This window comes from Hipposideros armiger, unplaced genomic scaffold (assembly GCF_001890085.2).
Source record: "Hipposideros armiger isolate ML-2016 unplaced genomic scaffold, ASM189008v1 scaffold_180, whole genome shotgun sequence".
Lineage (NCBI taxonomy): Eukaryota > Metazoa > Chordata > Mammalia > Chiroptera > Hipposideridae > Hipposideros > Hipposideros armiger.
Genome location: NW_017731530.1, coordinates 786,021 through 810,567, shown reverse-complemented (window position 1 = coordinate 810,567; position 24,547 = coordinate 786,021). Strand labels below are relative to the sequence as shown.

At 33.2% G+C, this 24,547-nt stretch overlaps 1 protein-coding gene across 14 annotated transcripts in view; it reads left to right on the top strand.

Moving 5' to 3' along the window:
* SNAP91 (synaptosome associated protein 91) overlaps positions 1–24,547 on the top strand; it is a 146,330-nt gene that overhangs the window by 66,349 nt on the left and 55,434 nt on the right. For 7 of the 14 annotated variants that reach the window (XM_019652500.1, XM_019652510.1, XM_019652507.1 and 4 more), the window contains exons 9-14: positions 8,161–8,202; positions 11,094–11,177; positions 13,687–13,757; positions 15,854–15,859; positions 19,545–19,572; positions 22,352–22,461. In XM_019652500.1, coding sequence (XP_019508045.1) covers positions 8,161–8,202; positions 11,094–11,177; positions 13,687–13,757; positions 15,854–15,859; positions 19,545–19,572; positions 22,352–22,461 — 341 coding nt within the window. The remainder of the gene's footprint in view (positions 1–8,160; positions 8,203–11,093; positions 11,178–13,686; positions 13,758–15,853; positions 15,860–19,544; positions 19,573–22,351; positions 22,462–24,547) is intronic. The other 7 variants (XM_019652506.1, XM_019652511.1, XM_019652509.1 and 4 more) reach the window with 3 other exon arrangements.

The following is a 24,547-nucleotide window of genomic DNA, read 5'->3' as shown; positions in this document are numbered from 1 at the left end:
TTCGGATCCCACATATGAGGGCCAGTGACACTGCCCTCTACAGCTAAGATGCTGAACAACAGCTCAACCTGGAGCTGGGTTGCCATGAGTCACCGGTGACGGCGTAGGCTGCAGCCCCTACTGCAGTGGGTTGCCATGGGCTATCATGTGTAGCCAGCAGCCAGTGTGAGCGGCCCTCAAGCCACCGTGAGCAGCCGTCCAGAAGCTGGCGACTGATCTGCGTCACCCCGGAAGAGCGCAATGATGGTGCCAACTTGGGCCAGTGAAGCAACATCCTCCACAACTAAACTGAAGAACAAAAAGACAGCAACTTGTCTATTCCCGTTCCCCCAATTCCCCAGCACTGTTCCTATCCTGCAATTCCCCAATAAAAATCTTTAAAAAAAAAAGAAACCATCAATAAAACAAAAAGGAAGCCTACTGAATGGGAGAAGGTATTTGTGGATGAAATATCTGATAAGTGGTTAATATCCAAAATATATAAAGTGCTCATGCAACTCAACATCAAAAAAACAAACAACCCAATTAAAAAATGGGCAGAGGATATGAAGAGACATTTCTCTAAAGAGGACATACAGATGGCCTCCTGTATATTTTAAATCATCCCTAGATTACTCATAATTTAGAATACAGTGTAAATACTATATAAATAGTTGTTATACTATATTCTTTAGTGAATAATGACAAGAAGAAAGAGTCTATACATGCTCAGTACAGACATAACCATCATAGGCCTAACTACACAGTACACATCAGCAGCAACGTTAACTTTTTACTCCTAATACTTTCAGTCTATGGTGGTTTGAATCCATGGATGTGGAGAACTGACTGTACCAAAGACTCCTAAAGCAGATAGCTGAAACTTTGTAAAATGTTGGTTTTACAGGTAATAGGCATTTCTGTTGAACACACTTCCCTTTTATAGAACCAAGTTATTTTTAGTTTGCTATTTCAAGGTAAATACCAAGTCGTAGGAGTTATGCCTCCCAGACGGAAAGTGATGAGATTTCTGCAGTACAATCACACTTCAGCTCAATCCTCTAATTACACTGTGGTTCAGAAGTTCAAGGTGGTAAAACTAGTAATGTCAAGGAAGAATTCCTAAATTGTGTCTTTAACAGAGTTACCCATTTAATAGAAACACATCACCCTTTACCAAAGTTATTCCAATGTTAGGGATCCACAATACTTCAATTTAAAAATTGCTGACCTCCCTGTGACTGTTTTGTAACTACCAATTTGTATTTCTTAATTCCTTCACCTTTTTCAACCAGCTCCCCGACGGAACCTCCCCTCTAGCAGCCATCAGTTTGTTCTCTGTATCTCTGAGTCTGTTTCTGTTTTGTTTGTTCATTTATTTTATTCTTTAGATTCCACATACAAATGAAATCTTACAGTATTTGTCTTTCTCATTCTGACTTATTTCACTTAGCATAATACCCTCTAGGTCCGTCCATATGTTGCAATGGTATGTATAGTGCCAGGTGGATACTAGACTAATTGGGGTGACCACTGCATAAATTATATAAGTATCTAACCACTATGTTGTACACCTGAAACTAATATAAAATAATATTGAATGCAACTTTAGCTGAAAAAATTTTTTTTATTATTTATGTTAAAATATAATAAAAAATGCCAACTTCATTCATATTAATATTTTAATGGATCATCTAAAGAGGTGTTAAAATATGGAGATAAATGGAATGAAGTTGCCTTAGTTTATAATTCTCATAATTTGTGTAATATAAGTGACTATAGGGAAGCATTGGTGGCTTCCCTAAAGCCACCGTTCAGTCATTAGCAGTTAAATCTGTACTTTGGGGAGGAATCTCCCGAGTAAGTTGATTGAGAGGGATGAGAGGCCAGTGCTCTCCACACCAGTGGTTCTCCACAGTGGGCAGTTCTTCCTCCTCCCCAGGGCACATCTAGAGACATTTTTGGTTGTAACAACCAAATAGATAGCAATACAATAATAGTAAGGGAATTTAATACCCCACTTTTATCAGTGGATGAATAGAGAAGATGGGGAGGGCTACTAGCATCCAGCGGGTAGAGACCAAGGATACTGCTAATATACTACAGCGCACAAGATAGCTCCCAACAAAGAACTATCATTCCAAAATGTCAATAGTGCCCAGGCTGAGAGACACTGATCTAGTCATAGAAAAGGCGAAGGATGTATTACAGAAATGTACACTTGAAACCTGTATAATCTTAGCAACCTATGTCACCCCAATAAATTTAAATAAATAAATAAATAAAGGAGAGAGAGAGAGAGAGAGAGAAGGAGGGAGGGAGAAAGGGCAAAAGAAAGAAGGAAAGAAAGGGCACAGGAAAGAAGTTAGCTCAGGAATTGATCCACAAGTAGATCTTCCAATCTCCAGTTGGCTTTATTGTCTTTATAGGAGCCCAACACTTATGCTTCATGTATTTGCTTCTGCATTTCTATTAACATAATCAAAACACTTCATTTTACAAAGAAAGAGACTTTGGTTTAACCCACTTAGTTTTTTTGAGACTCAGTTTCATCATTTATATAAACCTTGATAATTGAAATTATGTTTTGCATTTTTCCAACTATTTTGAATAATTTCCACACTTACGGAAGACTTGATAAAGTAGCATAGGTAAACACCTGTATACTCTCTTCATTGATTCTCCTTTATTATTATATTCCCATATTTGTGTGTTTGCCTGCTGTCTCTTTCAGCTCGTACTTAGCCTTCTTCTTTCCCCAACCTACAGAAGTTAAAAATTACTGTATGCTTCTACCTAATAATTCCACTTCTACAAATAATCCTATAGATGTGCCCACACAGGTACAAAATAGTGTGTGCAACATTGCTTGCAATGGCAAGAGATTGGAAGCAATTTCAACATCTGTTAATAGGTGACTTGTTAAATAAATTATAGGACAAGGTAGCTGTTTAAAAAATTAGGACACTGTGTGTATTAATATGGATATAGCACTAATATAAGTTGTTAAATGAAAAATATAAGCTCACTGTATATAATACACTATTGTTGTATAATAATAGGGTAAATATTTATATATCTCACATTTCCTCAGATACACATAAAGAAACTCTGGAAGGATACATAAGAAATTAACAAAATGGTTCTCTCTGTGAGAGGAGTGAAAACTATATCCTGAACAAGTATAAAACTGAAGATGTATTTTGCTGCTTTTGGATATAATGTTCTATAAATATCTGCTAAGTCCATCTGATACAACATGTTATTTAAGGCCAAGGTTTCCTTATTGATTTTCTATCTGGACAATCTATCCATTGATGTAAATAGGGTATTAAAGTCTCCTATTATTATTATATTGCTTCCTGTTTTTCCCTTCTGTCTGTTAATATTTGCCTTATATATATTTAGGTGCTCCTGTGTTAGGTGCGAAAATACTTACAAATGTTATATCCTTTTGTTAGATTGACCCCTTTATCATTATTTAACACCCTTCTTCGTTTCTTATTACAGTCTTTTAAAGTCTATTTTATCTGATATAAGTATAGTTACTCCAGCTGTATTTTGATTTCTATTTGCTTCCATGGAATATCTTTTTCCAAGTTTTCACTTTCACTGTGTGTGTATCCTTACATCTAAAGTGTGTCTCTTGTAGTGAGCATATAGATGGGTCTTGTCTTTTAATCCATTCAGCCACTCTCTGTCTTTTGATTTGAGAACTTACCCATTTACATTTAAAGTAATTATTAATAGGTATGAGCTTATTGCCATTTTGTTCATTATTTTCTAGCTGTTTCTATACTTCCTATCTGTTCCTTTCTTCTTCTCTTGTTCTCTTCTTTTGTGACCTTTTTTAGTGTATGTTCAGATACCTTTCTGTTTATCTTTTGTGTATTTACTACAGACTTTTCCTTTGTGGTTACCATGAAGCTTACATACAACTTTTATCTATAACTGTCTGTTTTAAACTGATAACAATGTTACAGAAAATTTCATCCCAAAGCAATAGAATACACATTCTTCTCAAGTGCATATGGGATATTTTTCAAGATAAATCATATGTTAGGCCACAAAAACAAGTCTTAATAAGTTTAAGAGGATTGAAATCATATTGGGCATATTTTCTGACCACAGTGGCATAAAACTAGAAATTTATTACACAAAGAAAACTGGAAAATTCACAAATATGAGGAGATTAAAGAATATGTTGGTGAACAACCAGTTGTTTAAAGAAGATAACAAAAGAGAAATAAAAAATACCTTGAGACAGAAGTGGAAATGTAACATATCAAAAGTTATGGGATGCAGAAAAAGCAGTTCATAGTGATAACTGCCTTCAAGAAGCAAGAAAAGTCTCAAATAACCTAACTTTACATCTCAAAGAAAGAGAAAAGAAAAACAAGGCCCAAAGTTATAAGGAAGGAAATAAAGATTAGAGCAGAAATAAATGAAATAGAAACTTAAAAGATAACAGAAAAGATCAATGAAACTGAGAGCTTGAACTTTGAAAAGATAAACAAAATCAACAAACCTTTAGCTAGACTCACCAAAAGAAAAAAAAAAGAGATAGGACTCAAATAAATAAAAAGAAATGAAAGAGATGTTACAACTGATAACATAGAAATACAAAGGATCATAAGAGACTATTATGAACAATTGCATGCCAACAAATAGAGCAATCTAGAAGAAATGGATAAATTCCTAGAAATATACAACCTACCAAGACTGAATTATGATGAAATAGAAAATCTGAACAGACTGATTACTAGCAAAGAGATTGAATTAGTAATGAAAATCCCCCCAACTAACAAAAGTCCAGGACCAAATGGCCTCACTGGTGAATTCTAATTAACAGTCAAAGAAGAATTAATGCTAATTCTTCTCAAATTCTTTCAAAAAAATAGAAGTGGGGGAAATTTCCAAACTCACTTTATAAGGCCAGCATTATTATGATACCAAAACCAAATAAAGATGCCACAAAAAAAGAAAATTACCGGCCATTATCCCTTATTAACATAGATGCAAAAATCCTCAACAACGTATTAGCAAACCGAATTCAACAGTACATTAAAAGGATCATACACCATGATCAAGTGGGATTTATTCTATGGATATAAGTATGGTTCAATATCTGCAAATCAGACAATGTGATACAGTACATCAAGAAAATGAAGGATAAAAATAATATGATAATCTCAATAGATGCAGAAAAAGTATTTGACAAAATTCAACATCTATTTATGATAAAAAAGAAAAAAACCTCAAAAAAGCAGGTAAAGAGGGAATGTACCTCAGTACAGTCATATATGATAAGACCACAGCTAACAGCATACTCAATGGTGAAAAGCTGGAAGCATTTTCTCTAAGATCAGGAAAACACAAGGATGCCCACTCTTTTCACTTTTATTCAACGTAGTATTGGAAGACCTAGGAAGAGCAATTAAGCAAGAAAAAGAAATAAAGGGCATCCAAATTGGAAAGGAAGAAGTAAAACTGTTACCATTCACAGATGACATGATATTATATCTAGAAAACCCCAAAGATTCCATCAAAACTGTTACAACTAAGGGCCAGCCGAGTGGCTCAGTTGGTTAAGAGCTCACTCAAGAGTTTGAGCTCTGAGCAACAGCAGTTCGAGTCCTGGCCCAAGCTGAGCAGCCACTGAGCTGCCAACAGGTGGCAGGATGGCTCAGCTAAAAAAACAAAAAAACAAAAACAAAAACAAACAAACAAAAAACTGTTACAACTAATAAATTAAAGTTGGAGGATACAAAATCAATACACAAAAATCTGTTGCATTTCTTTACACTGGTAATGAACTATCAGAAAGATAAATTAAGAAATCAGTTCCATTTACAATTGCATCAAAAAGAATAAAATACCTAGAAATAAATTTAACCAAGAAGGTGAAAGACCTGTATATTGACTATTAATGAAAGAAATTGAAGAACACATAAATAAATGGAAAGATATTCCATGCTCGTGGATTGGAAAATATTGTTAAAATGTTCATACCCAAAGCAATATACAGATTCAAAATTCCAGTGGCATTTTCACAGAAATAGAGAAAACAATCCTAAAATTTGTATGGAACCACAAGAGTCCAAGTAGCCAAAGAAATCTTGAGAAAGAAGAACAAAGCTGGAGACATCACAACTCCCTGATTTCAAACTATATTATAAAGCTGTAGTAATTAAAACAGTATGGTATTGGCATAAAAACAGACACATAGGCCAATAGAACATAGTAGGGAGCCCAGAAATAAACTCACACATATATGGTCGATTTATGACAAAAGAGCCAAGAATATACAATATGGAAAGGACAATCTGTTCAGTAAATGGTGTTGGGAAAATTGGACAGCCACATGCAAAAGAATGAAACTGGATCACTATCTTACACCATACATAAAAATTAACTCAAAATGGATTAAAAATTTGAACATAAAACTTGAAACTACAAAACTCATGAAGAAAACATAAGCAGTAATCTAACATAAGTCTTGATGATAATTTTTTAATCTAACACCAAAAGAAAAAGCAACAAAAACAAAATAAGCAAGTGGGACTACATCAAACTAATAAGATTCTACACAGCGAAGGAAATCCTCAACAAAATGAAAAGGCAACTTACCAAATGGGAGAAAATAATTAAGAATCATATATCTGATAAGGGGCTAATATCCAAAACTATAAAGAACTCCTATAACTCCGTAGCAAAAAACACAACTATCCAATTTAAAATTCGCAGATCTGAATAGACATTTTCTCAAAGAAGACATACTAATGGACAACAGGTATGTAATAAGATGGTCAATATCATTAATCATCAAGGAAATGCAAATGAAAACCAAAATGAGATGTCACCTCGTACCTGTTGGAATGACACTTATCAAAAACAACAAAAAAAATAACAATCATTGGTTAGGATGTGGGGGAAAAGGAGCCCTTGTGCATTGTTAGTTGGAATGTAAATTGATGCAACCACTATGGAAAACAGTATGGAGGTTCCTCAAAAAATTATATAATTTCACTAACCAATGTCACCCCAATAAATTTAATAAAAAATTAAAAAATAACAGCAATGCAAACCAATAAAAAATGCCAGGCATGCAAGCTCTGCCAACCAAATACATAAATAAAATATGAGGTACTTCGAAAAATATAAAAACAGAACTGTATGATCCACCAATTCTACTTCTGGATATTTATCGGAACAAAACACTAATGAAAAGATATATGCATCCCCATGTTCATTACAGCATTATTTATATTAGTGAAGATATGGAAACAGCCTAAGTGTCCATTTGATGGGTGAGTGGATAAAGAAAATGTTATATAGATATATACACAATGGAATATTATGTAGCCATCAAAAAGAATGAAACCTTGCCATTGTGATAACATGGATGAACCTCGAGGGTATTATGCTAAGTGAAATAAGTCAGAGAAAGCAAATACTGTATGATTTCTCTTATATGTGCAATCTAGAAAAAAAAATCCAACGTCATGGAAAGAGAGAACAGATTGGTGGTTGCAAGAGATGGGTGGTGGGGGTGGGAGAAATGGATGAACTATTTTTTGAGGGGTTTCCTGTTTAAATAAATTGAATGAAATTTTTTAATTAAAAATAAATTTTAAAAAGTAAATGTACAGTAATACCTTGATTTGTGAGCATAATTCATTTCGGCAAACTACTCATATTGCAAGACATCATTCGATTACCATGTTAATAAAATGTATTAGAAATGTTTGCTCATCTTGCAGAACACTCGCAAACCACATTACTCATAATCCAAGGTTTTACTGTACATTCCCTGTACAGGAAACTTATGTGGCATAATTAACAATTTAAATTTAGTTGAAGAATTTTTTTTTCTTTTAGTTTTTTAGCTGCTGTTAAACATGGAGCAAACCTTTAAATTTTACATTTAAAGAAACATTCAGTTTCTTAAGTTCTATATTTGGGTTCTAATATAATTCTGTACACTTGTGATACCTAACTATATCAACAAAATCATTATTTTATTATATTGATTGAAAACTACACAGGGCATATGCTCACAGTGAGATTAATATACCAAGTTTGTGGTTTTAACCAATTCTGTGATCACCTTCAATTAAATTCAGAGAAATTAGTTTTTTTTAAATTCCCACTAAGTAACTTTTTTTTTTTAATCCACAGCAAGTTGGCATTGATAAAGGTGACATTCCTGACCTCACACAGGTAAATGATTCTCTGAGTGGAAGATTCAGTGTGCATGAAAATTATTATTCCATAGCCTTGTAAGCATTTAACGCATTTTGAATTTAAGCCAACCAACTGTCTTAGAAATTATTTTCATTTATTTTTCCTAGCTATTTGAATATATTTTTGGTGGTAATATGAAGATTTTCCTGTCCTTATGACATAGTCTGTTCTTTAAAGGCAACTGAACTTATTTATTGAGCTCATCTTTTCATTCTTGAACTTGAGTCAAAAGGAAGCCTTGAATAATGTTAAAAAAAAGTGTTTTAGCTATGAAAATGCTTATTCGTAGGCATGATAATCAGAACATTTGAACTGTTCTTCCTGCTTGTTCTTCTAGATGTCAGCATACCCTGGGTATGAAGGAGGGGTATGAATTGTGTGAACTCTGATATATTAATAGTTCTACTACACTGATTCTTTTCTCCCCTGTGAAGTGGAGGAATTTCCATATATAAAATAATCTTTTTTAAAAAGTAGTAGTGGTAGATAAGTGATTTTTCTGGGAACCTTCTAGTAAGCAAAAACAGTAGTGGGCTTCCTTATCAATCCTTTAATTTGTCAAGAGGGCCCTAAGGTAAAAAATCAAGGTCATTCACATGTACAAAATTACTGTATGACCTTTTTCATAATTGGCAGGAACTATTTTTATTTGATCAGATCTTCGTTCTGTTGTGGTAAATTTCTATCCCAAACATTCCTTTCAACTAGACATAGTCAGATGGTAGGAGAGATTATAGAGCTGTCATATACACCAGTGATGAATATGTAAGTTTTCTGTCTTTGTAAATAAAGACATCATTGTAATAAAAGAAAAATGTCATAATGAACGATTATCCACTTAACTTTTTAATAACATCAAAATGTTTTTAACAATTTACTTTTTTTACTTCCTTAAAATGTTTCCATATTTAAAGTAATGCTAACCTTAAATTTTTATTAAAAATTAGAGAAACCCAATGTAATTGGTCTCTGTATGTATATTATTAAAATACCAATGAAATACCAAGAAGTCTTCATTAATAAAATTCACAGAACAGTTCGGAACATGATGGCATTGTGTTTTTTACTTTAAAGTTAGAAGAGAGCTTCTAGTAGACAAAATATTAGTATAAAATATTTTTGCTACTATGAGAAGATGATCAGATAAATATCTTAAATAAGATATTGGTATCATTTTGGATATGGCTAAAAATTAAGTGTGCAAAACTTACTGTTAGAAATCTCTTTATAAAAAATTTTTTATTGGATATAGATTTTTGAATTTTATAGCACTAACAAAAAGCAAAGAGAACCATTGTGCTTTCATTTTAAGTTTTATAAAAAACCCAAATAAATAATGCACGTTAATCTAAAAAGTTGGATATTAAAATACTTAGCTTAATAAATAGCTTTTAGAAATGATAACTCATCTTTATTGAGCTCTACAGAGAGCTCACTATAGAATTAAAGAAAAACTAGCTAAATTGTTAGAGAGGCTCTCAGTTAATAAGAAAATAGGTCCTCATTTGTCTCAGTTTGGGCATAGTCTAAAGAGAGACAAGAAAGTGTTTAAAATAATGCATAATACCTTTTTGTTTTTAAAATTAGAAGATTATAGTGTATCATTGAAAGAAGGATTCACATGCTTGGGTTTAATTTTTAATGATACTATAATATTAATTATAATTTATATAATCTTCTCTCTCAAGAAGTCCAGAGACATATATTTAATGATACACATTGTGCGTTATCACAGTTTGGGGAATAGAGACAAAATCCTTAATGTAAAATCCTGCCCTGGGTGTAGTAGAAAGCTATTCTGTGGTAGAGATTCGTTAGACTCTGGTATCTTCATATACTGTACTTTTGGTATGACCTTAAGAGCCACATAAACTTCACTATTAACATTTATTTTTAAATTACCTCATTAAAAAAATTTTTTTTGTAGTTCATTTCTTTAGTATATATTTATGCCTCAATACAAGAGTATTGTGTGCCTCTGAAATTTCTTAATAAGTCACCTAATTGTGATTTCCGTTGGGATTATGAGCAACTGAGCTAAACACACTCCCCAATTCTTATTTAGAGCCCTTTCCATAGGTCTGATGGAGACTTTTGATTGAACGGAGGAATTGGACCCACTCTGACAGTATGGTCAGGTTCAAGTTGGGATGTAAGCTGTTCTATCTAGGATTAATCCTTTAGACAGTGTTAGACCAGCATTAATCTGGAGATGGGTCACACATGCCAGGTTGTGTGGACTCAAAGTTTAACACCTTTGAGATTAGATTCTGCTCTCTGCCAGGCTTCCCTGTGGCCATGGCCACCATGGCACTGAATCTAGCCGTGGCAATGAACAAAAACACCAAACATGGGAGATGGTTAAAGAGGAGATGGAGACCAGAAGGGCTACCTACCAACTGGGAGTTAAGATATCTTTTAGGTTAGAAAATGTACAATAAATACCAGTATGGACATCTGTAGCCCTTTTTAAATCGTGCATATATCATCAGCATAGCTGCATTTAAATTATTTATGACTATCAATGAAAAAAATTAAAAAACATTGTAAAGTGCTGTTTGGGATAATAAGTGAATATGATATCAGAATTGAAATATTTGTCCTCAGCACTTTCAATTGGTTTCTTAGATCTAATGATCAACATTTTGAATGATCTTCTGGTTCTTTTTTTTTTTTTCTATTTGTTTTTAGTGATGCTTTAGAATCTAAAGCATCTGAATTGTAGATGGATGCATTCTTTTTGAGTCTGAACTCACAATTATCTATGAATTTGTTCCAAGAAAAGGACTCAAAATATTATTTCCTGTTTGGTGTATGTGTGCACGATCCAAATTTAAAATTATCTCCGTTTATGAAAAACATCTTAGGTTTTGATGTCAGGAATTCTGGTTGATCTGAAAACTACTGGTAAAGAAAAGTCTCCTTTTAAAGACTGTACCACTGATGAATCGGTAACCGTTATATATTGCTATTATCTATTAGCTTTCAAGGCTGACTCTTGTTCTTTGGGCTGGTGTTTGCATCCGATTGGTCTATTGACTTTGGCATTTTTAAAAACAAGCAACTAAAGATATTGCTAATTATACTTTGTTAATATTCTATTCCTTTTACAACAGCAGAGGCATTCTCAAAGCTTTTCCTTGGACATTTGAGACAGTTTTTGTTTATTGCCTACTACATGCCAGGTATGCTGAATGCCATAGATACAGTTGAGAAGACAGCTGATATTCCTGCACTCCTGAACATTACAATCAATTTTTTTCCTTCTGAATATATTTGAAGAATTTATTTCTATTAGATTTCGCAAGTCCTTAAAACTAATATAAATGAAGAATTTTTAAACCTCTAAGCTAAAGTGCTCCAAATTTAATTTTATATGCAATGTATTGCAAAATAACTTCCCTTAAAAATAGAACTCAATTTTGTAGTCTGTGTTCTTGATCAAATTTCTGTTGTGACTGTTGTGACTATATTTTAAATTTTTTCCCTTAAATTATTAAGAAACTGCAAAAAGAATGAAATTGCAAACTACCTGGTTCTGGGTTTTAGTTGTTGTTTTTTTAGATAACTAAGAAACATTACAGAAGAAAATACTACCTTTTTTTTTGTTATCCCATGTTCTCTATTTTGTTACTATAAATGGCATTCTTATAACAGGTTTAGCACAGAATCACATTTTCTTTACATTGTGTTTAACATTCAGAGAACCTAAGTCTTCTAACTGAAGAGAGGATCTACAGCTTGATAATATTTTTTTCTTAGTGTGATATAAATAAAAAAAGTGGAAATAATGAAAAGTTTAAAGTTATAGGCCCAGGCTCCTAGGTTCCATTGATATGACAATTATAATTATTATGATGATAATTAATATGAAAATTTGTAGTTAACAGATGTGAATTCACCTAAAAATTATAAAGTCATTTTTATTTTCTTTTTAATGTTACAGCGTACATTCTGTTTATTAAATGAGCAAATTCTTCTATAGAGCAAAATTTCTTTTATCTCTTAAAAATTCATTTTTTTATAGTTGGAGGTATATACTCCTAGTTTTGGTTTACTGCAATTTGTTGAGTAAGTCCACTTTCACCTGAGTTATATTTTAAACTTTTAATTTTTATAACTTTCTAAATTTATTACATCCCCTTATAGTTATTATTCATTGTACACTATAGCCTATAACTTTTTAGATAATGCTCAAAGAGCTGTTTCTCTCTACCTTACCTTCATCACTTTGATCACGTTAATATTTTGTTCACTTAGTAATTTATATTTATAAATTTACATGTTTGGTTCACTTAGTAATTTACACTTACAATAATCATATAATTACATATATAAAATCACATAATTGCTGTTACAGTTTATGGGTCTATTTGGGAAATTAAAATGAATGTTAAATAAATAACCATAGCTTTCAAAATTAAAATTTTTAATACAAATTTTATTTTTGTCATTATAGGTGCAATGTAAAATGTACAGTGATGTGAATTTCCTTGAATTATGTGAGCTGTTTCAACAGTTAGCATAGTTACTTTCAAGTCCTTCAAAATTAATTTCATATTAATTCAAAGAACAATTGTCAAAATTCAAAGTATCTATAAATGTAGTTGCATATTTCATTCATTAAATGCTATTCTTTGAATGCCTATGCTGCTGTTAAGGTCTAATTTGGGTTAAAATTTTTTGAGAAAGTTTAAATTAAATTTCTAATGCTTGAGGAATAGATGGGCTGGAATATTTGTATGAACCTATTATTCCTTTTCTAATATACAGTAAAATGCCATCACTTTATGTTGCCTAAAATGTTATAAAAACAGTCACTTTTTAATAAAACAGTTGAAATATATCAAATCTGCCAATACAAATATTATAACATTATTATATTTGCTAAAGTAACTTTAGTATATATATAAACTAAATAGCTCAATAAGAAAATCTTGTTGGTTGTTACTAAAGTATCCTTCCTCCTAACTATCACTATTTTTAAAAATATAGTAGCAATTTTTCCAAGTATTTCAGTCAAACGTGGATAAGTGAGATTTTACTGTATTTTCGAATTTCTGTAAGTTTGTATTTGGGCACTTATATTATTGACTTGGCTACAAATACCTGTTCTTTTTTCACTGTGGTCTTATGGAAACGTATGGTGAACTTGTTTAAATTGAGTTTACTGCATATAAGTAATATTTTAGGAAAAGTTTATCCAGTGTAATCTGTACACTGAAACCACGCTGTAACACTCTTTGTTATTCGGTGGAGCTAAGTATATATAAGATGGGCCTGTCTGAGATTCCATGGAATTTAAATATTTAAATACTAAAAGAACCTGGAATGAAATTATCTCACATGTGTATTGGGGTCCACCCACAGACTTCCACCATATGAAGTTACAGTGATGTTCCAGTGTATTTACTTTGAAAGCAAGCAATGCAGAAATTTATTTTTACTTTCTTATTGTAGGCTCCCAGCAGTCTTATGGAGACCCTTGAACAGCATCTAAATACATTAGAAGGGAAGAAACCTGGAAACAAGTATGCATTAGTTGTATATTCTAAATAAGATGAAAAATGCCAGATTCGTTCTTTATACGAATGAAATTTATCATGGTACCATTCATACTTACTTATTACAGTTTTAGGGTATGCTTTATTGTAATTCTTCTGGGTCCCTCAAAACCTCCCTCCTTCCCGTTAACTGATGAGAGTGTGACTCACATGTATAGGCACCCTATCTACAGATTAATGCAGCAAATTTATAGGTTGTATCTATGTTGACTGAACTTGCCCTTAGCAGAGATTCACAATACACAGAAAAAGAGTTGCTCATGTTTAAAAATTGAGGCTGTTATCATTGGGGATGAGTACAAAAAACAAGCATAATTTCACAAACAGCCTTGAACACTTTGTTAACAACCCCACAAGTATAGTTTTGTTATGTTAACAAGCCCTCAAGTATAGTATTTTAGACTCCAGACCCTCACCAATCTGAACCATTCAGAATGGCACGCTGCTTACATTTTACACAGAGATCTTTTAATAGAGTAGCAATCAAGCAACGATAAGTGCAGTTTTACTGGATTTTCATAACTTTGTGTTGAGCACTTACATTTTTGAGTATTATTCCTCATTGCATGCAAAAAAAAAGTTCAGGTTTCATTTCTTTTTTTTCACTGTAGCAGGTGTCTAACTTGTGTATTCACAAGACCCAGTGCTTTCCAGTCTTTGTTCCTTGCTCAGACAATAATTCCATTCTTGGCTGCCTACCCTCCTTATCTCTGTCTGTGTAAATCTTATACATCCTGGGAGGACCATCTCATGAAGCCTTCCTTAATCATGCACTGCCCTTCGTTTGGGCTATTTTGTTTTTCACATATGTGGTTTAAATAGATTTCTCTGATTCTAAAGGCCAGAGACTATTTTATACTTCATTATCTCCACCTGAACACCTTGTGTAGCTCTGTCTATAGAGTCAGCTTGAAATGTCTGTGTGGGTCATCCTGGCTTTATGTTTACTCCATGTAGATTGACAATAGAAGTTAGTAGAGATAACCTAAGATGTGATCATTGCAGGGCTGTAGGCTGATCATGGATTTTACCTATGATATAGCTTTCAGAATGCAACTCCTTTCTGCTTTATTCCCTCTGGGCATTCTCCCAGAATCTAGGCTTGAGTCTTGATGTTACTTTTTTGTTTCTTAGTTTATTAGCTAAGTGTTATTTCTATTGTCTTTTCCAAGTTAGTATAAAAATTATTGCATGTTTTAAATTGTCAGTGATAAGCCGCAGCATGTGTAGGAATCTTTCAGGCAGTTATGGCAGAGCGATTTGGAATGACGGATGGCAGGATTTCTCAGGGCCTCTAGTTAGTGTGTTCCCACAGGCCACGGTCTGGCCCAGCTTCAGTGAGGCTGTGGATGATCAGACTTTTGTGGACAGGTTGATGTCCACTAAAAAGACATGAGAGTATATTAAATCGTAGTAGAAGATGCCCACTTCCAGCTACTGCCGGAGCCACCCTGTAGGGTATCTGGGAAGCCAAGTGGGTTGCATAGGTTTTAAGCAAAAGGGGGCAGGAAGCCTGAGAAATGTCCCTGCTCCTGTGGCAGCAGAACCGCTTTAGCTAAGGAAATACAGTATCCATATTCCCAAGACTTAGAGCCTCTCCCTTGGGCAGTGCAGGATGCACAGCAGTGAAAAAATCAGCGTCTCTGCACTTTCTCCCCTTCAGGGTATTCCACGCTCTGCACAGATCCACACTTTTCCCTTGTCAAATCTCCAGGACTGCAGACACAGAAGTGGCCTTCTAGAGTGGATTTCATTAGCCCTTACTTCGAATCTAAATTCGCTGCCCCCTTGTGGCTGCTGCAAATTATTTTTGGAGAATTTAGCTATGTATAGTAACATTTCTAAGAACAGTGAAATAAAAACTTCTGTTTTTAATTACCTTTGCTAAGCATAAATGTTCTCTCTCCTTTAAAATCAATTTATGCTTGTCAGATTTCTTTTCTAAATTGGCTGAGACCACATATGAACTTGTCTTTTGCTTATTCCCTATTTTTTAAAATAAATGAACTATAGTAGTTAACTATTTTCTTCTTTGTATGTTTGTGCTTACCTGGGAACTTAAGTGAAGGGTGAGTACTGTATTGAGTGACTTTTTTGCATTTGGTTATTACTAAAAATGCAAAAAACACTCTTTAAGAGTCCACATTTGGTATTTAGAACATTTTAAACTGATTTCTGTCAATTTTACACACCTGTGGTTTTTCATTGTACTTTTTTTATTTGTCTCCCAAGGTGACTAGCATTAATGATTTTTACTTTATTTTGGTCTTCTTACATCAAGACTAACAATCTCTCTTAGGTATACATATATATTCCTTTTAGATTTTAGAAATCAAGGGTTTTTTCATTTGTTTCCTAAACAAAAGATTTTTTTCAGGTCATATGGCAGAAATCCCCAAAGACAATTTTATAAAGAAAATTAATTACTTAAATTTGTTTTCTTTATCTTCCACTTGCAGTGTAAAGCTATTCTGACCTCTAAGTCAAGTAAATGGATAAAATAAAGCCTTTTCAAATGTCTACTATAAAAATATATGTATGCTCTTTATATTTAGTGACTTTTATCCACTGATACATATTTTTTAAATTTAATGCAGTATTGTATGATATGCCTTTGTATATTGTCTGTTTCTATGATTCCACAGAACAGAAAAAGAGAAATAGATTTTATTTTACATGTGGGTTTACTAACTGTTGAAGGTACAGATAATGCAAGATAAGTCTGTGATTGAAATTATTTGGAAGACAGATTTTTCACACCTGTGTTTTGGTTTTTGTTGTTTTTCTAGCCAGCATTTATAACCAGAACTATGTAGGGGTTGTGCATAAGAAATAACAAAACTTCCTCTTTTGATAGATACGTTAACAACTTGGAAGGAAACCTTGACATTGTAAAAACCCATATACTTGTTTGTAGCATTTTACAGAATTTAGAGTAGATTACTATATGGTTATTCATTCTCTTCTAAAATTATATTCATGTTTTATTTAATTCCTCAACATGGTTTCACTGTGTACTAGATTTCTCTAACTGAAATAATTAAAATAAATATTGATCTTTAATAAATGTCATTATCGATATATAAAATATTGTACCATTTTCTTTTATAAAGGGGAAATAGCCCATGACTGGTAGAGTAGAAAACCAACCAAGGAACAGGTAAAAGGAAGCAATTTATGTACTGTGGAAGAGAGGAGCAAATGTGCTGGGCTTATCTGTATTTCATCAGAAAAGACTGGAATGTGAAATGAGCGCAGGCTCGGAGCATCAGACAGACTTGGACTGGAGTCTTAAATCCGCCATTAAAGAATGAGGAGACTTTGGCCAGTTATTTACCTCTCTGAGCCTCGGGGCCCTCAGATTTTAATCAGTGATTAATGATCCTTTTAAAAGCTCTGACCTCAATGGGAGAATCCCTGTTCTCACCTTTTTTTTTTTCCCTTGAGAATAACTAAGTTTTAATGTAATATTTTGATAGGCTATTCTATTCAGGATAGAACCACTTCACAATGGTTCTCAGCTTTTTAATAAAATTTTGTTAAAGGCTGGATCTGATCCATGGGAACAGAGGCACACATCCTGATAGTTTAGTTTCATGCAAAATAATACTTAAGACTTTTGGTTAACTTTTTTATATAAAAAGTACATGAATGTATTCTCATTTAAAATTCAGATAATACAGAAATGTAAGTATTTCAGTACCTACACAATACCAGGGGCTCTGTAAAGTGCTGGGGATATAAAACATTGAGATGGGTTCCCTCACTTCAAAGAACTTAGCATCTACTGGAGAAGCCAGAAACTTTAACAGAGAATTAAGATACAGTGCAGTAAGTGGCATGATAGCTTGACACAGACAATAGGCGATTTTCATGTCTGCTTTAATCCATGGGGTAATTACAAGTGTCATTTAGAAATAGTTCATGTAGGAGCTTGGCAAACTGATGTGCCAATTTTGATATTTTATACTTATATTTGAACATCATATTCTTTAATAACAGGTAGAACAATTCTGTCATTTTTATTATATTTTTATTCTTGCTATGCAGGATAGAATATGTTAGACATTTTTATGTATTAGTTTGGAAACATGTCAAAAAGTTCTTGGTTATCCTCACTTCTTTTCCGTAATACTATTTCTCATTGTGTCAGTACCACTGAGAATTGGTTCATGAAAATTGCTTGAGAGACAAACGAGTTAATTTCAATTATTTTATTCTTAGAAAGTTACCATGTCAAATGGCTTCTAAGTTTTCTTTGCCACGTTGAGGACATAATTTTGTTGGATTTTTATTTAGATTTGACTCCCTACCTTTTTCCACATATATGAAGGAAAAAAGGTAGGAGTGGAAAAATAGTCAAAAACTCATTGGGGAATTGTCAACCTTCTGCTATACTAGGTTTTTAGGTGCCTAAGTAACTTTTTATAGATACAGAGAACACTGTAAATTCATTTGTTTCAGTAAACCCTTTGAAATGAGTAATACAGGAAAAATGTATATCCATTTTCTTCATAGGCTTTGGTACTCTTAGGATAACATTTAGCCAAACTACACATGACTGAATTAAGTGTTACCCTTACGCTTCTACCTTCATTATACATCAGAAATCTCTGTGTGCGCTTACTTTACGTTATTTACGTTCATTTTAAGTAAAGACTAAATGTAAACAAAATGGCTTACATGCTATGACTATTTACAAATGAAGTTGAATATAAAAGGTATTAAGCGGGTATATAAGACTGCTAGATTTCTTTTGCTACATCAATAAAACAGAAATTCATTATATTGTATAAAATTTCAGTTACTATAAATCTCTGCTAATTTTGTTCTGCTGCCACATGTGATATTTTCTCTGTAGATAAGTAGCAAGCCATCCCTGCCACCCTACAGGACCCTGACAGTAGGCTTCTTAAGAAATGTATTTTCTATTCATTTTGTTTTATTATTATTTAATTTTTCACCAACATCGGTTAGTAAAATGTGAGCTGTTCAAGCAGTTGTTTCTGAAGCACCTTGCTGGAAATGATGGGCACTAGTCACTGCTACTCATAATCTAAATAAAATAATGTTTACTTCTCTCTAATTTTCCTTCACTCCCTCAGAAATAAGCATTGAAGTCACTGTTCTTTTTCAAGCTCCCTCTAGTTCTAACAGGATAGTAGGAATATTCTTCATAGATTTCATTACAGCCATAAAAAAAACAGACAGACTTCAAGGGTGTGAATATGGGCGTTGAGACACATTTCAGGCACAGGGCTCGTACCGAATTTTTTTTTTCTCATTCTGGTGCTCCTTTTATGCATCCCAAATAGGATTAAATGGATTACAGTATACTTTGACCTAAGAGTTTTCTAACTTTTGAAAATAATAAACCAGAGGGTTTTTTTTCAATTCTGTAAAGTGTTTTTCCCAAATGTTGGCAAAATATTTAAGATTGCAGTTTGGACAGTGTATTTTTGATGGACATAGGCAATAATGATCAACTCGAAGAATTGAATTACTAGAGATATACAAAAGAATTTTAAATGTAAGAATTTCTAGTACTAGAAATTAAGTGGATGGAAAACATGAGAAGAGGATGTCTTAATTGAGTAAAAGGTTAAAAGTATTTTTTAAAAATAGTGTGTCCATTACTAAAAAAAACTTTATATATAAACAAGTTAATGTTTGACCAAGTGAGATTATCAAATTTAAATGCTTCTGCAAATGTATTCATGTATATTCAGTTTTAATTTTTTTGTTGCCTTTTAGATCTGGTGCTCCCTCTCCTTTAAGTAAGGTAAGTTTTTGTTTTGTTTTGTTTTTACCATTTTAACCAGTTTTGAGTGTAAAGTTCAGTGGCATTAAGTACATTCACATTGTTGTACAACATCCTATCATCCATTTTCATAACTTTTTTTATCTTCCAAAACTGAAACTCTGTACCTTTTAGACATTAAGTCTCCATTTTCCCTTTTCCCAGTCCCTGCAGCCACCATTTTACTTTCTGTCTCTATGACTTTGAGTACCCTAGGGACCTCATATAAGTAGAATCATCCAGTATTTGTCCTTTTGTGACTGGCTTATTTTTCTTAGCATACCTTCAAGGTTCATTCATGTTGTAGCATATGTAAAATTTCCTTCCTTTTTAAGACTGAATAACATTCCATTTTATGTATGAGCATTTTGTTTATCTATTTATCAGTTAGTAAACACTTGGGTCACATCTACCTTTTGGCTATTGTAAATAATGCTGCCATGAACCTGGGTGTACAAATATCTGTCCGAGTCCCTGTTTTCAGTTGTATCAGATATGTGCACAGAAGGGGAATTGCTGGAGTAATTTTATTTTTAATTTTTTGGTAAAAGGTAAAGTAAGTTTTTGTGTATTCTCTTTTATATTTTTGAAGTCCAATGTAATATAGCACTCTACTTCATCCTCTATGTGGAGTAAATTTTTATTTTTAAATAGAAGAAATTTTCATACATTTATATTACAATTAAAAACAAATCTATCAGTGTAACATTTTACTGGTTGCAAAACACTTTTCACATACTTGTACCACAGCCCTGTGAGATAGGTAAAGCACATAATATGCATGTTTTAATGGTAGAGAAACCAACTGCAATTGAGTATCTTTCCACTAACATACCTTTCACACAGTCTGCGTTAATAAATTTAATGACTCCTTCACCTCCCTGTCTCTTTTATAGCACGTTGAAGGACAGGATTAGGGTTATTGCGACAAGAGTATTTACTTCTATAGGTCTGTAGTTCACACTGGCCATTGTATTTTTCAGGCAAAAAATATATATATATACTAAATGTGCTCTTTCTTCTTTGACAAATTTCCGTTATATAATTGCTGTCATTATAGACATGAAGAATGTCATCATGGCTGCCCTGGTGGGTCCCAGATGCCCTATATTGTGCCAGTGCCTGGCTGGCTACCTAAGACTCCCTAGGGACGCTAGAACAAACCATCAAATGAAACAAACAAAAGGCTCCATGGCAATTCTGATACAAAGCTGGATTTAAAATCATTAAGTCTGTGAAAAAAATCTAATATATGACTGCTGAGTAGAATGTGGTAAAATTATGGCATCCTTTGGGATGGTTTGTTTCTACATTTTGGCCCAATTGAATGTTATTGACTTTGTAAGAGGATAATTTTGGTTCCGTTTTCCTAGTTCTCTCATCTCTTCAGAAATTGTTGTTACAAGGCAGATTTTATTGGTCCTTTGAAGACCTTCATTTCTGTATTTATGTTTGTAGATTCATTGCTGTCATTAAGTTCTTGCTGGTGTTTCATACGCCTTTTTAAGCTCACTTACCTGTGTTGCTTAAAAAAAAAATTCAGTGTCCTCAGTGGATGACATGCAAATTAATTTTAGTTAGCCCTTTTCATTCCCTTGATAATCTTTCACATTCCATTTGGGAAATTTGAATTTTGAGTGAAGAGAGGCTTGAGTTGATGTTTTCTGAGTAACAGTAGCCATACTGCCCATACGTTTGTCTTTCTTAAAGTGCTGAATGCTTGGCACTTGTGTATCTATTGAATTTTGACTTCTTGATTAGTTATATTCTTTGACTAATAGGTATTGGACAAATATCAGTTAAGTCTTGAAATTTCTATAAATTTCTCATCTCCTCAGTCCTTTTGCTTGAATTATTCTGTTTGACATGTCCTTTAAGTTTGCTCTATTTGAAGTCAGATGTCCAGTTACAGCTGTATCTGGTAGCCCTTGCTTGGTCTTGGTCTTTGTGTATTTTACTTGCTGTTATATCTCATTTCCATTTGCAGAACTAAGTATCAGTGGGCCGTTTTGAGATGTTCTGTTAACCTTTCTCTTGTGACTATGTGGAGAATTAAATATACAAAATAAAAGAAAGTAGAATTGGGATAGTAATTGAATAAAAATTTTAATTTTTAAATACGTTAGCTGACTATTAAGTCCCCTTCTTAAAAATAAACCAGTCCAGGACATGTTAGCTTTCGTTTCACTTTTGTAGTTTAATCTGTGTCATATTAGCGATGAGATAGTCATGATATCCTCAAGCTATCAGTGACTTGAATCTTTTTTTGTGAATTATTCTCTGCCGTCTAGGAACTACTTTGTAAGTTAGATTTCTAGATTTTAAAGACATCTGAGAAGACTTCACATGAAGTCTGTTTAGGATGTGAAGGAATGAGAATGGCCTTGATTTTATACCAACAATTGCAGCTGATAATTTTTAAAAAATTTTGGCAGCTAGGAAAATCATTCCCACCTATTTTATTCAGAAAATACATTTAGCTTTGATTTTAAATATGTGAGTAGAAGTCTTTGCAATGTTAGGCCAAATATTTTTATCATTTTATACAAATTACATTTAGCATTTAAAATTTGAAAGATGTTTTGCCCACTATTGATTATTTATTACAATTTTTGTTTTCAAATTTTCTTGAGTTTTTTCTCCCAAGATGAGTTACCAAAAAATTGCTGCAAATGTCATGGTCTGCAAAGTGAAAGTCCTGTTGCTCTGTGTTCTGTGGATTCGTATTTGACTAGAGTGTGTTGTGCATCTTCACTTTCAGTCTTCTCCAGCCACAACTGTTACATCTCCTAGTTCTACACCAGCTAAAACTATTGACACATCCCCACCGGTTGATTTATTTGCAACTGCATCTGCGGCCGTCCCGGTCAGGTTAGTTAACGAGTATGCAGTGAATGGTTTATTAATATTTTGATGAGGTTTTTGTTTTACTTTTATGTGATGAACCCAAATTATTTCAGAAAAATGAAAGCTAGTCCTATCATGTGATATTTTTATTATTTTCAGGTACACAAATAAGTTGTTTTATACCTTTTACAGTTACTTAGGCCTGTACCTCTTAAAGTATTAGAAAGACCTAAGTTGTGAAAATCACCTTGTTGCTCACACATTTGGGAAAGGGAGTGGAAAAATGATGCACACACTTCAAGTTCTCCTGAAATTTGCTGATGTAGAAAATATTTTCTAAAGTAGTTTCTTCTTGTGGGAAATTAAAAGGGTGTCTTAAAGTGCTTTAAAAAAACAACAACTCATAATTGGAGATGAATTAGCTGGTGCATCTGAGGGACTCAAACTCTGGTGGTAGGAAGAGACCGCCATGGTATTCCTAATCAGCTTTTAAAGCACCTACAGGTCAGATCAGGAGTGAGAACGGTGGGGATGACTGAATCCTGTGAAATCTCAGGGTTGCCTAAAATGAAGCCCCAACTTATAGGAGCTTCCTCAAATAATTTTAGGTCAGCTCTCTGTTAGGTCAACTGTTTTGCCTTGACAGGATTCTAATCTCATTTTAGAGTATCTGTGACTCTGATTATGAATGCCCAATATTTTGAGACTTAAATTTTGAACTGAGCAATAAATCCAACTGCGGTACCGATGTTAGCTATTTATGTTACCCTCTACTTGCTTAGTTCTGCTTCGTATAATCGCAAGCTTGGTAAAACCAAGTATTTTCTGCCTCTATACTAAGATAAGTTGCTTCTTATAAAAGCTTTGATTTGGGTCTTAATAATATATGTTTTCCTATCCTGGCACTTACACCCGTTGTATTTATGAAATGGACATCAAAACTAGGCAAGTTTCAGAGGTTTTGTGACTCTTTTTAAAGCATCAGAATCCTTTCTTCAAAATAATATTAGTTGAAAATTTAATATGTGAAAAAGATAAAGATGGAACTACTGTTTACAAAGAGGCATGGGGAACCTGGACCCTGATGGTTTGATCCCTGATCTGGTAACCTATAGGCGAGTGCTCTTTACCTGAATGTATGTGTGAAACACCTGGGGTCATGTTAAAATAAAGATTATGATATAGTAGATATGGGTAAGCCTGAGATGTTCCATTTCTAACAAGGCCCCAGGATGCTACTATTTTGGGAACCATGCTTTGAATAGCAAAGCTCTAGGCTCCTCCTTAAAACTTCTACAGATGATGGGGTTTTGAAAAGCATAGCCTCAAGTGAATAAGAATAAAAAACATAGAAATATTTTTAGATAAGGCCTCATAACACGCAAACTTGATATATTGTAGCTTACTTAGAGAAAAGGTACATTAGTAATTATTCATTTTAGTATCTTTGGCTTATAAGTAAATTTTTCTTCTAAAGACAAGAAATTTTCCATACAAAAAAAAAACTTAGAAAATAGAGGAAAGGAAAAAAAATTACCCATAATTTTCTTACCCTAATACTTTTACTATTTGGAATATGTTTCCTTTGTCATGGTATTCATAATCAGCATTTCTTAACATGTTTAAGAAAATTCCACTTTACTTGGAAGCATTTAGGTTCTCTCTTTTAATTTCCGCTCTATGACGTGGTGAGTGACCCATTACTTGAAATATGTTTTAACTTTGTTATTGTCTGTAGAGCAAGAGTTGGCAAACTATGGCCCAGGGGTCAAATCTAGTCCACTGTCTAATTTTATAAATAATATTTCATTGGAACAAAGTCACTTTTATTTGTTTATGTACTATGTCTTATTTCATTCTCCAACAGCAGAGTTGAGTAGTGTTAGAGATGACTGAGCCCACAAACCTAAAATACTTAGCATCTAGCCTTTTACAAAAGTAGTTTGCCAGCCCTTCGTAGAAGAACATATGCTATGGTGCTAAATTTTCAAAATATTATTCTTTTATTTGATTTAAAATATACAAAATCTTTTATGTTTTCTGCATAACTGTTTGAGAGCATATTTATGTTATAAAATGTCAAAATCTGATTTTAAAATTATATCTTCCT